Genomic DNA, 17,319 nt, shown 5'->3' on the forward strand with positions numbered 1-17,319 from the left:
TACATTCTGCACGAGCAGACCGAGCAAAGCGTTCAGAGGATTCAGGTCACTTTTCTTTAGTATTTTAACAAGTTTTGTTTTATTGAATAAAAGTTGCGTTTCTATCATGGCTAGCAGAACGTTTATGTTGCTAGGACAAGTGATGCCTTGTGTTAAACAAAACGCTTCCAAAATTCGAATCCGCCGAATGGAACTGGACACCAATCTAAACATGGTAATTTCACACCGGTGTGTTTTGGTTGCATAATGAATCAATGTTTGACCAGGAGTTGTTTCTTGTTTCCCCTTTCAGTATTTCAAAAAGGACGAGTTCTACTTTGTACATGACCCGACGAAGAAGTGCAAAACCGGTGACGTTGTTCTCATCAAGGAGCTCCCACAGAAGCTAACCCGATTGATTACGCACACCCTGGAGGAAATAGTGTACCCGCTTGGAGATGTGACGGATCCCATCACAGGCAAGAAAGTTACAGCAGGAAAGTATCGCGAAGACGTTGAGGACGCAAATCGGTTGTTCGGCAAATCTAGTGAAGCGTTCGACTACGATAAGGCGCCACCTAGAGGCCGCCTGGAAGGCACACGAGATTTCACCCACGGAGAGACGTACATCAAATATCACGAAGATGGAAAGGATCAACCGTTCGCGGTGTGAAGATGCAAGGCCGAAGGTCATCGGGAATGAAAACAGTACCATTGAACATTTTGTTTTAACTACCAGTGTACATTTGGGGGAATACAGCTTAGAGTTATCTTAAACACTAGAAACTGGGTTATTCTATATGTACATGCAACATAACAAGAAAGCCTTAGGGGCTGGAGGAAAACAGATCGATAAACCGAGCACACGTGAGGTCACTGTTCCTTTTTGTACTAGCAAAATCTACTTACCGCCGTTGCGACGCGAGAACATATCCTACTCGTCTAAACCGAGAAATTCTCTCTCGAGGGCTGCCCCCATCATGTTCCAGTCGCCGTCGTCCACATCATCCACTGGGTCGTCGCTGCCCGCACTGTTGGAACCCATGTCCAAATCCGAGGGCAGACCACATCCTCTTCGGAACTTGCTGCTAGGACTTTCGTCATCATCCGAGCTGAGGTTGGTCTGGCTGTTGTCGTTATCTTCCGTTTCGTCATACTTGATGAGAGTCCTACTGGATTCATCTTCGTCGTCTTTTTGGAAGATGTTGCGACGGTTCTCCTTTTCTTCCTTGCGTTTCCGCTTTCGCAACGTTTTGTTCATCGGAGGGTTTTCAATGTCGACCGGTTCCTCGTCACTGCTGCTGTCGTCCGATTCGAAGAACTCGTCGAAATCATTGTTCATGGCGTCCAGGTCGTCGTTGGAGAAGCTCAACAGTGGATTCAATGTGTCAATGAACTTGGGCGGTTCCTGCTGCGTTTCGCCACGCTGCTTCGAAGGACCGCCAGCGTTCTTGTTTTCTCCGTAGTTGACAGCGTGTTCTGGAAATTGATATTGTTTGGGAACATAATTGTTGTTAGTAACTACTAAGAACTGTTCTTGTCAGATAGACTTTGCATTAGTAATTTAAAAGTGAACGATCTACTAGACGAATTTCGACCCATACTTGTCCGATGCTTAACCATGAGCAATTCGGGATCGACTTCAATTGATTGTGAATTACAAGAACTCCACCGACGGAGGTTTTGTTACTGTTGGATGAGAAGTGGTCACAGCGGAAAACGATATACATACTCATCACTTGAGCGATTCCGGTTGAAGTGCATACCTCGCATTTCACTTTATTACACCTTTATACAAATACTGACCATCAACCATGGATCAACAACGTAACCAGACCGGAAGTAGGACCAACCCAACATATCGTGGAACATCCTGTATGCCTCATAAAAACACAACTCCTAATCAAGGACCAGTACTCACCGGGACTGTGACAGTGCGGCGGCGGTTGTCTCATCTTGGATGGTTTCGATTGCTTCAGCGGATACAGCCGCTCCTCGACGTGCTCCCATCGCTCGGCACAGGCCCACAGCCACTCCGGGGTTACCATTTTGATTTTCGGATTCTTGCGGGCGTTGTGCACCTTGGATGTGCCGAACGTCACCGCCACCAAATGCGTCGTTTCGGGCGTAAAATCTTGCGTCACTTTGGCGCCTAAACTGCGCGCCACCTGGTACGCTTTGCTTTCCACCAGCTTCATACTGTTCGGCACCAGACCGGAGAACACGAGATTGAAGCCGACCAGTACTTGGGATTTTACCTGGGGGATTAGCCGCTTCAAGTCGGATATCTGAAATGAGAAAAGGGTAGAATCGTTGGTGGACAAAGTTTTTTGAATTTACTCGAACGACTGTTACCTGCTTCGTTTTTTCATACTCTTCATAGAACGTCTCATGAATTTTCATTAGTATATGCTCTAGGTAAAGCAGATAATCGTCCGGGTCCTCAATTTCTATTAGATTTTCTTCTTCATCTTTGTCACTTTTATCTTTCTTGTTCGAATCATCAGCTGAGGATTCTTTTTCAGCTGATTGTTTCTCTGATTGTTCTTTTTTATCAGACTTATTTTCTTCACTTTTCTCCACTGGCTCCGAAGAAGTATTTTCTTCCTTTGTTGCTTCTTCCGCGGGGGTTGCAGCTTTGCCACCTTCAGTAGTAACTTCCTCCGATTTTATCTCGTCGGTTTCAATCTTTGGCGTCGGTGGTCGACTGTTATTTTTACCTTTATCTTTCTTGTCCTTGGAAAACTGACCGATGAGATCTGAAATAAGTGACCGATGTGAGTCACACTTGATGCTCAATAGAACCAACATTATCATTAATACCTTTAAAATCAACCCCCTTCCCGTCCAGTTCGTGTTTGGACATCCCCGGAGGCGCATTGATATCACCGGTGTGTTGGAAGAAGTGATAAGGCTTCACCTGAATCAAGTTGGCTGCCATATTCCAAACGTCCTCGCGATCATCGATAATGCAAACCATTGAATCGCCACACGGGAAAAGCGCCCTGCAAGTGTAGAGAAACACAAAACATCGTCCAATGCCCCAGAATCTAGCCGCTCATCCACTCACCTCAAATTGTCCGTCTTGCTAGTGGCGTTGAAGCATTCGTCCCGCGAAAGGATACGGTGCGAGAAAAGCTTCCCATCCGGATCCAGAAACTGGGCAATCATGTGGGCATAGTTGCGTGCCCCGAACGTACAAATGTGTAGCTCATAGTAGGGATGCATCTTGGTAAGGAACTCCAATGCTCCGGGGCGAAGTCTCGTGTGGTACCACGGGGAGTTGGGGCCATACAGTTGAAAGTGGTACACGTCCTAGTATAATAAGATAAAAAGTGATATCGCGTAAAAAAGTGCTGGTCATAAATAAAATACGCAAAGAAATTTTTATTCGTATCAAAACACCATAACCAATCGCAGACTTTAGTTCAGAAATTTTCAAAAATATATGTCAACGGTGCGACCCGATAACTGCTTGATTAGGTCGTATGATGCCATTCTATGGCAGCGGCCGCCTATTACCTCTAGAGGTGACCCTCCGATGAACACAAACATGGATATTAATTGGTGAGCTTGTTCCATATTATTTGTTACAACCTGGAGTTCCGGTTGGCCGAGACACATGACAGTGTGTTGAAACTCGAATTGGTTAATGAGGTGAGACTCATTTGGCTTCTTTAACGGAGTTGAGATAATTCCATATTCTGAATCTGCATGCCAAACTGAGCCAAAATCCGAATTTCCATGAATTTTGGTGACCGGGAACCTATTTAAAAATCAAGTTGAAGTTTGTATGGGAGCGATTTGTCGAATCACCCCTCGTCGCATTTTGTATTGGGCAGAGCTTTCAAGCAGTTGCCCAGCTGTCAAAAGGTGATTTCAAAAAACATCTTTGAAATTGATTTTAGGTACCAAAATAAAGTTCTGAAAATAAAATCATAGTGGCTCAGAAAACAGAGGCGCCTCGTCCACATGTTCGACCTGTTCTTGGAACGGGTATAGGCTGAGAATAAAGCTCGCAAAATATTCTTTAAGTAGATATACCAAAAGAATAAACTAAATTTAAAACTCCCACCGCACATATCCCATAACAACTTGCACACAAGGCGCTAACATCGTTCCCGGTTTATGAAGAACGAAAGACGACTCCAAGCCATCCACCGGCAGAAACCATATAACAAGAGCATGCGAGAGCCAGCCTTGCGCAGCTCTCTCTTGCTCGACTCTTCGAAACTACATGCCACCGGTTCCCCGATTCATGCGAACGATGGATGCTGTTCCCAAACCAACCGTTTCCTCCCTTTTTTGCCACCGAATGGCAGTGTTCATTCGAATTCATTTCACTTTACTCTGTCGCTCATACGTTCCCTACTCGTCTAGAACCAGCAGCAACGTTGTCAACGTTTCTTTCCATTTTTCACTTCCCGCCTGCTTCTCACGCGTACACGCACGCTAAGCGCAATCGACTAAAGTCTTTAAAATCTTGTTGTAAATTAACTGTTTTAGAATGCTAAAAAATGTATGTTGTATCGTTGTCAAGGATGGAAATCTAGTGATCATGATAAGATCCCGAATGTGTCGCGGTTGAAGCGCATCGCGCGATCATAGCAACAACGATAGAACGTTGTCGTCAAGCATTATAACAAACCACGCTCCGCGAAAATTGAATCGCGAGGCATGTGCGGCCATGATGCGACCGTTATCATGAAGTCGAAATGATAATTATCGAAAATCATTCACTTTTTGAGCATTCTTGTTGCTCTAATATCAGGATATGCCAATGAATGTATTGTTTTCAATCATGAATTCTGTTTATTGGTCCATAAGTGCATTGATAAGGGGTTTGAATCGTAATGAATACAATTTATCGCGACTTGTAACATGATCCGATAACGTGTGATCCCATGATAAAGCGTGCATCATATGCTTTGATTGCCTGTGATCCCATGATACAAGCACTAGGCGAGGGTGTCGGCATCATGCTACTACAAGAGCAAAGGCAATCTTGGATTGTTCGTATCCTGTATCATTTGTCACTAGAAGTGATTTTCTTCCATCCTTGATCGTTGTTAAAAATTAAAGGATTATTTAACAATAGGGGGATTCACGTAACAGCGTAAACTGCTTATTGCAGTTTATTCTGATTAAACGTCGTGATCACCAAGGCAATCTTTGATTATTTCATTCGCAAAATCATGAAACATTTCAAATAAGCAGAATATCATGGCTTACGCAGCAATTTAATCTGTTTAGTGAGTCCCCCTAATATCTAAAAAAATGGAATAAGGAACATTCATTGCACAGTATTTAAATCAATTTAAATAAATACTTTGCCAGCTATGCTTACCGATCAGGTTCTCAAATATGTGTAAATGATTGTTAGCATGCTGCTCGGTATACTCTTCAGAGAAAAAAGCGATGGATACCAGAGGCACACAGCTAAACGCAAAGAGCTTCTTCAGTGGAAAGTTTACATGTGTGTAGCAAAACCAGAAATGAATGAAAGCTTGGATTGTGGCTTCTCGGTTTGTCGTTCTACGTAGGCTGAGAACAACTTGCGCAGCTAGAGCACATTTTGGCACACCCAATGTCGTGCGCGCTTGTTATGCATTAGGTACATCCAGCGTGGATGAAGCTGGGGGTGCCGAATGTGCTCTAACTCGTTGGCAACGGTTTCCAAATTTTAAATTCGAGGTCATGATACGAGCTAAAACAATTTATGGAGGTGGAAATTTCGTACATTTGCGGAAAAGAGAGCATGTTGGACATGATTGAAAAAAAAAAACAAGTATCGTCGGTGTGTGAAGAACGTTAAAAAATGACGTCCACCGAAAATTGATTTTTCTAAAAGTATGTGAGATACCAAACTTCGGAAGTCGCTCAAAGGCGCCTCTGAATGCGAATCGCATCATTATTTGCGATGAAAATGCGGAAGATATTTTTCAGAAAATGGTTAACAAACAAGAAGATAAAAATCAGCTTATGTTAAAAATCACAATATGTACTAAAACAAAAAAAAAACAGCAAGCATAGTATAATATAACTCTAATGTGTTTTCATTTAGTAAAATAGTAATCTGTAGAACAGGTCAGTCTGCTAGTCACGAGACGCCTCTGTCAGAAAAAGGTGCTCTTTCGTAAAAATTAAAAAAATCAATAAATTTTTCAAAATTCAAAAGCCTAATTTCCAACAAGGTGAATCATCGGGCTTGACCCTACTCGATGTAGGAAAAGCATACGATTCTGTTTGGCACAATGCAATCATGCACAAAATGCTTCTCGGTAACTTTCCAACGTTGATCCTGAAAATTATACGCAGCTTTCTCAAGGACCGTACGTTCCAAGTCTCTGTAAACGGATGTGTCTCAGATCGAAAGCCCATCCCGTTTGGAGTTCTCCAAGGTTCTGTGTTGAGCCCAAGTCTGTACAACATTTTCTCGGCCGACATAGTGAAAGTCAACGGAATACAATACTACTTCTTCGCTGATGACACTGGTATTTGGCTTCTCATTGCGACGCAGAAGTTTTCATCATTCCCTCCAAGAAGCGCAGCACTCTATCCAAGAGTATCAAAGAAAATGGAGAGTTAAGATTATTCCTGCGAAGTCCCAAGCTATTTTCTTCACCCGCCGTAGAAGACCTAGATTTCTACCTCAGAGCCTTGTATCTGGCAATGGTGTGGACATTTCGTGGTCTCCAAATGTCGACTATCTGGGTGTAACGCTGGACCAGAAGCTGAAATTCAACTGCCATGTGACCAACTGGCTTCAAAAAGTCGACAAACTCAGAATGTGGTTTCTGGTTTCCCCTTGTCAGAAGGGGCTCTCGCTTGGACTCTGTGATACCTCGTAATCATATAGACTTCCGTACTCTTTGAATGTCTGCAGTAATCTGATTTATTATTCTGTCATATAACCATAGCCTACTAGCATAATACATAGCACATCTCCTTTTTCATATAATTTACAATGTAGTTTCACCAAGTTAAACGATCTTGAAACTATGGTTTATTATTTACATACAATCAATATTTAATTCTAAAGTGTTGATTATTTAACTTTTTCAAACTCCAGCAAATGTATCTTCATTTTCTTCAAAACCTCGGAATAACGGTTCATCTGCATCAGTGCTCCTCACTTCGGGGTCTTCTATTACGGGTCCTCTGAGCACCTCTTGACCGGTTTCCGTTCTCGTAGAACAACTAGACGCGACCGGAATATCGATTTTCTTCAAATGTGCAATATTTCGTTCATATGTTGCTCCAGTATCCTGGTTCTCTACAGTAGCCCGATGACCTTTGCGTTCCAATACCTTGTATTTTGCTTTACCAAATGTAGTCGCCAGTTTGTTTGATGGTAAAAGGTTCTGCATTAAAACAATATCGCCGCAACAGATGTCCGAATCTTGAGCATTTCTTCTTCTATCCTCCCTTTCTTTTCCTTTTTGCTTGTTCAATTTGTCTTGATCGCGATAATCCGATGACTCCGGAATAGTTTCGATATCGTCAATCGATGGTATCTTCGACCTAATCGTACGTCCATAGCACAATTCTGTAGGTGTTTTACCAGTGGTTGAATGAGGAGTTGTGTAATACATCAGGAGATAATCGTTCAAATCCTTCTTCCAATCTCTTTTCAACGCATTACTAATCTGCAATCTTTTCAAAAGTGACCGATTCTGTCTTTCGACAAGCCCATTTTCTTGTGGCCAGTACGGCGCTGAATGATTAAGATGAATACCATGTATTTTGCAGTATTCTTCAAACTCTTTTCCTATAAATTGCTTTGCATTATCCAGGGTAATCGTTCTAGGGTATCCCAACCGGGTGAATATCTTGTTGAGTCTATTGACGGTTTCGCGTGAGCCGATCTTTGCCATTACTTCAACCTCCTTATATCTGCTAAAATAGTCTACTATTACTAGCAAGTATTCTCCTGAAGGCAGTGGTCCCATAAAATCAATAGCGACATCGATCCATGGTTTTGTAGGAAGTTCTCTTCGATTCATTGGAAGTGGTTTGCTTGGTAGTCCTATCAGTTGACATCCTTCACACTTAGCTGCAAAATCTTTAGCTTCGCGATCCATTGCTGGCCACCAAGCTCGGTCTCTCAAACGTTTCTTCATGATTGATTCTCCTGGATGACCTTCATGCGCAAGTTGTAGCATCCTGGGTCGCAGTCCTTGTGGCACAACTAATTTATTTCCGCGTACAATAGTATCTTCTATCATGCCAAGCTCGTTCCTGAACGGTTCGAATGATTTTGCTGCCGAATTATTCCAATTCCCTGATTCTAAACATTCCTTCACTGCTTTGAGCTCAGGGTCACATTTGGATACAGTTTCAATCTCACTTACATCAATCGCAGCCGATTCTTGAACAGCGAGCACTAAGAAATGATTGTCGGTTTCAAATTCATCTGATTTATCTTCGGTTACAAGGCGCGATAATGAATCCGCAATGTTTCCTGAACCTTTCCTGTATTTTACAATGAACTTGAATGATTGAAGCCTCAGCACCCATCGTTCAATCCTGGCGCAGGGCTTAGAGGTAGGTGAAAATATAATTTCCAGTGGCTTGTGGTCTGTTTCTAGCTCAAATTCCCGACCAATGAGGTATATTGAAAACTTTTCTACGGCCCATACCAATGCTAAGGCCTCTTTCTCCGTTTGGCAGTATCTCTTCTCTGTCTCAGTTAAACTTTTACTTGCAAAGCTGATAATGCGAGGATTACAATCCGTTTTTCCTTCAAATTGTACAAGCACTGCCCCTAAAGCCACCGGTGAAGCGTCCGCTATCACTCGAGTCCTTAATAAATTATCAAAGAAGGACAACGTCTGCACATTGGCTATGAGGCTTTTGAGGTGCTCAAAACTTTTCTGATGCTCAACTTCCCAACAAAACTTGTTATCTTTACATATCAACTGCCGAAGTGGTTCTGTTATTGTGGCTAAGTCAGGAATGAATTTTCCTACATAGGTTACTAGACCGAGAAAACTTCTGACCTCTTCTGATGTTTTCGGTTCTCGAAATCTTTGTAATGCTTCAATCTTACTAACCATTGGACGAACTCCTTCCGATGACATCGAATGTCCAAGAAACTCAACCTGCCTGACTTTGAAAATGCATTTGTCCTTATTTAGTAGAACATTCCGACTTTTTAATACTGCTAGGACTTTCCTCAATGCATCATCATGTTCCTTTTCAGTGGCGCCGAACACCATTATATCATCAATAAAATTCACAACATTTTCGCATTCTGCCAAAATATGCTCCATAACCTTTTGGAACATTTCCGGAGCGCATGATATGCCAAACATTAACCTTTTATATCGAAATAGGCCCTTGTGACATATGAATGTTGTTATATGTCTAGATGATTCTTCCAATTCAATCTAATGCAATTAAGGCAAAAAAAATATGGAATAACAATATTAAAAACTATATAAAAAATAATAATTCATACAATTTCTCATTAAATTTCTAGTTTACCTGGTGAAATGCATCCTTAATGTCTAGTCGAGTGAAAAACCGGGCCGATTTGAACCGGGGCAGAAAATCTTCGAATGTTGGCATAATGTGGCGTTCTCTCTGGATCGCTTGATTTGCACGGCGCATGTCTACACATAGACGCAAATCACCGTTATCCTTTACGATGATGACAAGTGGTGAAACCCATTCAGCAGGACCTGATACTGGCTCAATGATATCCATGGTTAAAAGTTGATCCAATTTATCTTCAATTTTACTGAGTAGGGCTATCGGAGGTCGACGAACTTGTTGAGCAATCGGCGTGAAATTTCGATTTACTGGAATCCTCACTTGTACATTTTTCATTTTCGGAAATGATCGTTTCTCCACGGATGACAGCGAGTTGATTTGATTTGGTAATCCGATCTTCAACACTCCGAGAGATTTGGCTGTTTCTTTCCCAAGAAGAGATTGCTGTCCGCCCTTGATGACGTAAAACATTGCATTTGTTCCAAGTTTTCTTTCCGTGGCATCCACTTCTACATATGCTTCAAATACATCAACGATTTCTAGCGGCTTAGCTTCAGGGCCATATCCTCTCAGGACTGTATTAGGAACATTGAACGGTATACAACTCTTGACGCCATGCAGCTTCATATATTGCCAAGTTTTATCATCAATTATGTTCTTTGAACTTCCCGAATCTATGAGGACCTGTATCAGCACACCTCCGACTTTTGTCCACAGGTATTCGTCTCCATCGCCAATATTGAAAATAAAACTTTCAGATTCAGCCTGCTCCAGGTTTTCTTCGGCTACAATTCCCAAATTTCCTTCGTTTATCTGGATGGCCAAAATTTGATCCTTCATAACGTCGTTTGAATGTTGCTCCTGATCGACATACTTTAGCATAATGTCCTATTTTGTGGCACTTCTCACATTTCCTTCCACGCGCTGGGCATTCGCGATCGTTTCCATAATGACTCTGCTGACCGCAACGGAAACACGTGCTACCATAACGATTGGCCGTAGTATTTAGCTTATTGATCCGCGTAGTCTGATCCGAAACTGTAGACAAATGACAATATTATAGAATAAACTCCCTCTCTTATTTAAGTTATATCTAATTAAAAAGCAAAATTTAGATCAAACCTGTGGACGCTGATGCATCACCTAATCCTGTGTTTTCAATCGCTTTTGATTGAGTCTTGATCGATTCAAACGAATTTACAATGCGTGTCAGCTGTGCCAAATTCAATTTCTCTTTCTGCAACAACCTCTCTCTCAATTCGGCCGGAGCATGATAAATTACCTTGTCCATGATCCGCAATTCACGACTTTCAGCCTCCGTCTTTCCAAAATTACACCTCTTCGCTTGGTCCGCACAACGCATCAAAAATTTCCCCAGTGGTTCGCGCTTTCCTTCATTAGTAGTGGGCGGTGATAGTTGGCAAAACTCGTTCCGCTCAAAAGAATCGTGCTGCTTCGGAACGAAATGTCCATCCAACTTGGCTATGGCTATCTTGTACGGGTCAACTCCTTTTTCAATATCTTCCACCACATCAGCTCCATCAATTGAATAGAATAAGTCTTGAAGTTCTAGACCTCCTTTGGCAAGAAGAATGTTCTTGATTTTGGTAGAATTCTTCTCCTCGCTAGCGGCCACAATTACTTCGAAGTTTCGTTTCCAACGCAACCATTCTGTCCGAGTCTGTGTCTCCGGAAGATGGTTGAACTTAAACGGGCATATGTTCCAAGCTTCCATTCTTACGCTGAAAATTCAAAATTACACATAGAAATGGTTGCTATGGAGCACTAAATTGTTATTTTTCAAACAATTCTGGTTTTGTGTGTCGGTGTCAGTTGCAATGCGTTCTGATTATCGCTATTCATGTTCCTGGCTTTTACGCCTTTCCCTGCTCGTGGCAGCGGAGTGTCCTACCGAAGTAGGGTAAATGATGATGGTTGGACCAACTGAAAAACTGATCATGGTTGGACCAATTTAAAGAAATACAGATTTGACCAACTTTTTCTTTAATACTTGATTCCAAATCTCACTATTGTCGAAACATAACTCATTCTTTATTGAAATCAAATTAACTTTATATAATATATCACCAAATCATTCAATTAATTGAGTATTTTCAGAAGGCTGACTAAGAGCACAACTTGGGCTGCGAAATGACTCAATTTGTTACACCTGCAGCAGAGATATTTTGTTTAAATTCATAAAGTGTTTTGCATTATACTTTTGCGAAAATATATAAACTTGATGTTGACATACTTGAAATTCATAATTTTTCATTTAAAATTCAATTAATTAGTAAAATTAGGCCAAATTAATATGATCACGGTTGGTCCAACGGATGATTCTGGTTGGACCTAGCGGTTACCATGTTGGCTGCTAGGTCTATGTTAGTTTATTTACGTTCTATTTTCTTTGCGCGCACTGACAGTGCACGAGATTTCGCGTTGAAAAAATAATGTTCCGGAGAGCTGCTACTCGCATTCGGATGCTTCGCTACCCAGAATCGGTTGCCCAAGAGGACTACGCCAGTACGTCCCGTAGTTCCGATCAGCTGAAGTTTATCCTGTACATAAAGGTCACCTCGAAGGCCCGTTGCTCTATCCTCAGTGCGAGAATGAAGCAGATCCAGCCGATCCAGCTAAGGTGCGCCAGAAAAGTGACACCGGTCGGCAGGTCAGTAGCACCGCACCATCTACTGAAACCCAAAGCATACCAACATCCCGGACGTTCGCAGCTCAAGCTAGGTAGCCAACATTATCATCCTGAATCCAAAATAGATCCACGAATACATCAGTAATGGTAGTGAATGCTAACCCACCAAGTTCTGCGTCCTAGGTTGCGGCGGTGTGTCCAGAATACCCTATGTCAAGTGGGACATCAAGCCTATTTTTTCTTCGAACTTGTATGTAAATAGTATTCGTTGACGATGATTAATAAACTGATTCTTAATAAATGCAAGAATGTGTATAGTTCATTAATATGATCAATTAGAACCGGTAAGAGATGAACTAGCCTCGTGCTAAAAATCTCTAATAAAAAAAAACCTCTCCGAAATCATATTCTTGTATGCGTCCTGTAACCCCCAAGAATAGGAAGCAAATATTCCTTAGAACCTTTATTGGTGGCTACAGCGTATCATCGGGCTTGGGTTTCCTCATCAGTTTCCCCGAACGGTCAGGGTTTCTAGGCTTTCTTCATCCGTTTGCGTACAGTCAGCTTGTTCACGACCGGCCATGAAATGGCCACAAATTGGTTTCCTGCTGAATATTATTTTCGCAATTCTTTATTGCGACATTCGGGTATTCCGACATGATGGTCCAACCATGATCATTTCTTTGGTCCAACCAAAATTAGCGTAGGTCCAACCAACATCAAAATTCGATGCTCAATAAAAACGAATTAATTAATTATTTCTTGAGTAATTTAGATATTCGATGGTCTTTTCGTAAACTAGAAGAGTAGAGCTTTCTGCCAACTATAAATATAGTATATTAGTATAATTCAACCATAAGAAATTCTTGACCTACATGTTGACTACGTATCAAAATGCCGCAAGTTGGTCCAACCATCATCATTTACCCTAGTTTGTCCTGCCGAAGCAGTGTGTCCTGCAGAAGCAGTGTGTCCTGCCGGAGCAGTATTCTACTTAATATTTCACAACCGAAAGCAAATACCTGATCAAATAAAATGTTTCTGTTTCAATTTGTTCAATTTATTTCAAATTCTCCAGAAAAAATTCCAAATTTGCGTTTCGTTCGGCTTTATTCGTGGTGACCTGATTCGAAAGAATTTATCCTCGTCCGCCAGATGTGATACCTCGTAATCATATAGACTTCCGTACTCTTTGAATGTCTGCAGTAATCTGATTTATTATTCTGTCATATAACCATAGCCTACTAGCATAATACATAGCACAGACTCCAACATCAAAATTCTGCTACACAAAACTGTTTTTCGGCCTACGGTTTCGTATGGGTTACTAGGCGGTTGCTGAATAGCACTGAAACCTGTGAACTAGGCCTTGGATTGGAAAGAACATAATCCTTCTGAAGCAGTTTACCAGACGTGCCCGGATGAGGTGGCATCCAAGAAGACACTGTTGCAAACCGACCCGGATGGTTACGGTAGAATTCTTCAAATTCCCGTAATATTGTCATGATTGAGCAATTGTAAGCAACTTTTCAGCAAGTAAGCAAAACATCTGGTGATACCCGAGTCGTGAAACTTGCTCCCAGATAGATCACGAGCTGGTCGACGGACGACATTTTTCGGACGTCATAGATGTGAGCTCCTACAGAGGCCCGAACATTGACTCGGATTATTATCTTGTAGTCGCGAAAATCCGGGCGCGATTCTAGCGTCACGACTTCAATATCCACCGCTTGTCAGCCGAAGGGATTGCTACAAAGTACCTGTAGATGTCAACAGTTTATGGAGGTCTATCCATGGCGCAGTGACAGCAACAGCGCAAGAAGTGATAGGTACCGCTCAGCGACGTCAATGTAATGGTGCCAACGAGTGACGAACGAAAAGTGCTAGTGGCCGGTATCCGGCCAACAGCGAGCGATACAGGGTGGCAAGAGCAGCAGAGAAACGAATTAACCACAGTAAAAAAAACTACAGCATGAAGAGAGTATGATTGCTAAAGCGCAGAAAAGTATGAACAGGAACGATATGCGGAGGTTTAATGCAACTGTCACAAGACTGCTCCAATGCCTGCAATGTGCACTAACCGAGAAGGAAATTAGCTGACAGACAAAACAATGGTGGAGGCCAGGTGGAAGGAGTATTTCGAAGATTAAATCTTGTTGAATGGTAGCAGTGAAGGAGCACCCAGGGACAGGATTACCATAATAAATAACGGTCAAGCAGTGAAACCACCAACATTGGAAGAGGTTAAAAAGGCCCGTAAGAAGCTGAAAAACAGCAAGGCTGCTGGGAAGGACGAGATCCCGGTCGAACTTCTTAAGCACGAAAGCGAGCAGCTACATCAATCAATCAACCAGATTATTGTAAAGATTTGGGCTGATAAAGAATTTCTTATTAGGTTGGATGGCCTCATATGCCCAATCTACAAGAAAGGGTACAGATCTGTACAGACTAGAGTGTGGCAATTACGGAGGGATTACTGTTTTGAATTTGAATTGATTTCAAAGTAGCGTTCAGTCCTATTCAGTGAAAAGAAATGAGCTTTAGCAGTAATGCCAGAACATGGTTTTCCGACGAAACTTATTAGGCTGATACGCGCAACGCTGGATGAAACGAAATCAAGTATTCGAATCGCAGACGAAGTGTCTACTTTATTTGTGACCTTGGATAGATTGAAGCTGGGTGATGCTCACTTTCAAATTTGCTGTTCAACATTGCACTCGAAGGAACGATTAGGAGGTCTGGCGGAATGGAACTATCATCACACGGCCGCACACGGTCGCACATGCTCCTAGATTTTGCAGACGATATTGATCTCATCGGCATCGATCGTACGGCATTGGAAAAGCTTATGCTCCTCTGAAGAGACAACGAGAATAGGCTTGATCTACCAAGACTAAGAACATTATAGCGGGTAGATGCAGAGGCAGATCTGTGATAACAAAAAAAAAATCAAAAATTGTTAATGCTCAACATCACAATTGTACTGGTACTTCACGAAAGGGATAAAGAGCGAATTTCGTTGCGTTTGCAAGTTACTGGAGCTGAGCTGGTTACGCAATCCGTGAGAGGCCCTATTCGCAGCCCCCATGACCGACGGAGATGGTGCTCAACTATACGCTCGGTGTTGGAATAAAGTTACTTTGTAGACAACAAGGTATGTATCAAGATAGGTACTTTTCAACGAATACTCTGTCGACAATAATCTTGGATTTTCATGAAATTTCATAATTTGTCCAGATGAATTTGCATTCCTCAATAACACATCTCAACGGTTTTGCTAGCGCACGAACAGCTTAAAACACCTGTCATAAAGCTAAAGCCGGATTCCAGCTGCTGAACTTACCTTTAAATTGTTGGGAACATTATCGTTGGTGGTGTGAATTAACGTTTGATCCAAATCGACCAACAGCACCAGCTTCTTGTCCTTCAGCAATCGTTCCGTATCGGCTTGGCCCAACTTCTTCGCCAGCGTTTCCGTTACTTTCAGCTCCGGCACTGAGTGGATCATGGGAACGGAAGCTTCCGATCCGCCTGCCTGATCATCTTGACGCAAATCCGCACCGCAATCAGCGCACATATCCTTGATAACCGTGGTGTGACTGCATTGGTCCAGCGCCAGTAAAGGTTTCCTGAACAAAAACAAAATTTGTTATCCTCCTATCATCGCTTGCGTGCAAACATAATAAAAATAACAGCTGCCACTCGCTGGCGCACTTACCCTTTATCAACAATTTCGCCTTCCTTGGCGAGGCGCTTTTTTACGACGCCCGCTTTGGTTGCTTTCAGGCGCTTCACGTCCTTTTCCGGGCCACCGGGCAGCTCGTAAAACAGGATAATGTTACCGCTGGTCACGGGGTAGCCCTCGCGGACCTTCCATTTGTGGATTTTGATGGCACTATCCGCCGGAGCGCAGATGATGTTTTGGTTTTCCTCGGCCATTTTTGTGTCTCACTTTTTCGATCGTCAGCCACTCGCGGCTGCGGTTTCTCTTTTGCTCGCGATGACGGACGGTTCTGTTTTGACGCAACGAACGAATGCGCGCAACGCGAATGTAACACACATTATGCTACGTTACATTTTTGATGGCCACGCTTGTTTAAAATAACTCAAGCTTCTGGTAAGAAAAGCAGTCAAGAGAATGAGCCATTTTACGAAGATGATATTGATTTTCACGGGTTATTGGACGCTACCTCCTGTCAAAATTCATTCATAAAATCGGCTCGTAAAAAGGACTATGCACTGAAAAGGCGGCTTGCAGTCATGCGTTTATTATCGTCGCACCACCAAATCGAAGTCGTCGCTAGAAGCACATGCGAAGTTGGAGCTGCGAAGTAAATTTGAATCTATTTTTTCTGTTGCGCATCATTATTGTCGCGCTTATCTTTTATTAGAGTCCTGCGGCGGTCGTACGCTCGCAAGGCATACCGCCGCATGACAGTCGCAAGGCAAAACAAAAGAAAAAGTGTTCCCGCCAAAAACAAAAGCACGTGGGTTTCGCGAAGTGACAGATGTTTTTGAATGTATTTGTGACGAACGGCAAGAGTGGCTCAGTGGAATGAGTGTTCTTGCTGTCAAACCTCATATAATGGAATTATATACTTTTAAATCTGGTGGCGCTGTTATGATTAGTGACTGTCGCGCTTATATTAGAAGCCAGAGGCAGATAATCGCCATATTCTGATTTTTCTTGAGAGGCATAATAAGCTAATTAAGAGCAACAATATCAATTTTCGCACGTTCGGTCACTTTGTATTTTGACCAAAAGCATAATATTTATTGGCCAAATATTGCAAAACATTGTTGTGCAAATATTTGCCTAATACCGAAGACGGCTAATAACCAGGGGTAGAAGCTGACTGTCAACTGGGAACAAATTGCGCCTACCCTCTATCATGTTTTAGAACCAGTAAAAAGACGTAACTGCCAAACAAGAAAAGTTCAATTTTCGATTGCAAAACTGATTTTAATACCGTTTTATCATGCTAAAAGCAAGTCAGTATGTGATTCAAACATAAAGAATGTTATATTCAGCATATTAGATTGAAAAATTTCATTCCGACAAAATCAGTATTTTGTTTTCACCATTATGAAATATTAGCCTCTACTCTCGTTTGTTTTTGTTGTTGTTTTGTTTGAAGTGCGAAAATCGACTGAAAATTGAAAACTCCCTGAACGATTATTGTTCTCCAATG

General features: G+C 42.2%; 3 protein-coding genes across 3 annotated transcripts; 1 reads left to right on the top strand and 2 right to left on the bottom strand.

Moving 5' to 3' along the window:
• LOC109405141 (small ribosomal subunit protein uS17m) lies at positions 1–765 on the top strand. Its single transcript, XM_019678149.3, has 2 exons — positions 1–214; positions 293–765. The coding sequence occupies exons 1-2, from the start codon at positions 107–109 to the stop codon at positions 650–652; spliced, it is 468 nt and encodes a 155-aa protein (XP_019533694.1). The 5' UTR covers positions 1–106; the 3' UTR covers positions 653–765.
• Positions 694–16,151, bottom strand: LOC109405140 (RNA polymerase II subunit A C-terminal domain phosphatase). The gene is made up of 7 exons (XM_019678148.3): positions 15,846–16,151; positions 15,471–15,756; positions 3,050–3,294; positions 2,803–2,984; positions 2,335–2,738; positions 1,901–2,267; positions 694–1,458 (listed from the first exon to the last, which is right to left on the bottom strand). The coding sequence occupies exons 1-7, from the start codon at positions 16,064–16,066 to the stop codon at positions 914–916; spliced, it is 2,250 nt and encodes a 749-aa protein (XP_019533693.3). The 5' UTR covers positions 16,067–16,151; the 3' UTR covers positions 694–913.
• On the bottom strand, positions 10,238–11,383 carry LOC134288885 (uncharacterized). Its single transcript, XM_062854804.1, has 2 exons — positions 10,600–11,383; positions 10,238–10,515 (listed from the first exon to the last, which is right to left on the bottom strand). Exons 1-2 carry the CDS (start codon positions 11,210–11,212, stop codon positions 10,238–10,240), a joined length of 891 nt encoding a protein of 296 aa, XP_062710788.1. The 5' UTR covers positions 11,213–11,383.
• Positions 16,152–17,319: the final 1,168 nt, after the last annotated feature.

Source organism: Aedes albopictus, chromosome 2 (genome assembly GCF_035046485.1).
Source record: "Aedes albopictus strain Foshan chromosome 2, AalbF5, whole genome shotgun sequence".
Classification (NCBI taxonomy): Eukaryota; Metazoa; Arthropoda; class Insecta; order Diptera; family Culicidae; genus Aedes; species Aedes albopictus.

Coding starts and splice junctions, on each gene's coding strand:
- LOC109405141 (XM_019678149.3), top strand. CDS start 107: ATGGCTAGCAGAACGTTTATGTTGCTAGGACAAGTGATGCCTTGTGTT. Junction 215..292: donor TGGACACCAATCTAAACATG/GTAATTTCACAC, acceptor TTCCCCTTTCAG/TATTTCAAAAAGGACGAGTT.
- LOC134288885 (XM_062854804.1), bottom strand. CDS start 11,212: ATGGAAGCTTGGAACATATGCCCGTTTAAGTTCAACCATCTTCCGGAG. Junction 10,516..10,599: donor TGATGCATCAGCGTCCACAG/GTTTGATCTAAA, acceptor ATTTGTCTACAG/TTTCGGATCAGACTACGCGG.
- LOC109405140 (XM_019678148.3), bottom strand. CDS start 16,066: ATGGCCGAGGAAAACCAAAACATCATCTGCGCTCCGGCGGATAGTGCC. Junction 2,985..3,049: donor AGCAAGACGGACAATTTGAG/GTGAGTGGATGA, acceptor CTACACTTGCAG/GGCGCTTTTCCCGTGTGGCG. Junction 1,459..1,900: donor GCCGCACTGTCACAGTCCCG/GTGAGTACTGGT, acceptor ATCAATTTCCAG/AACACGCTGTCAACTACGGA.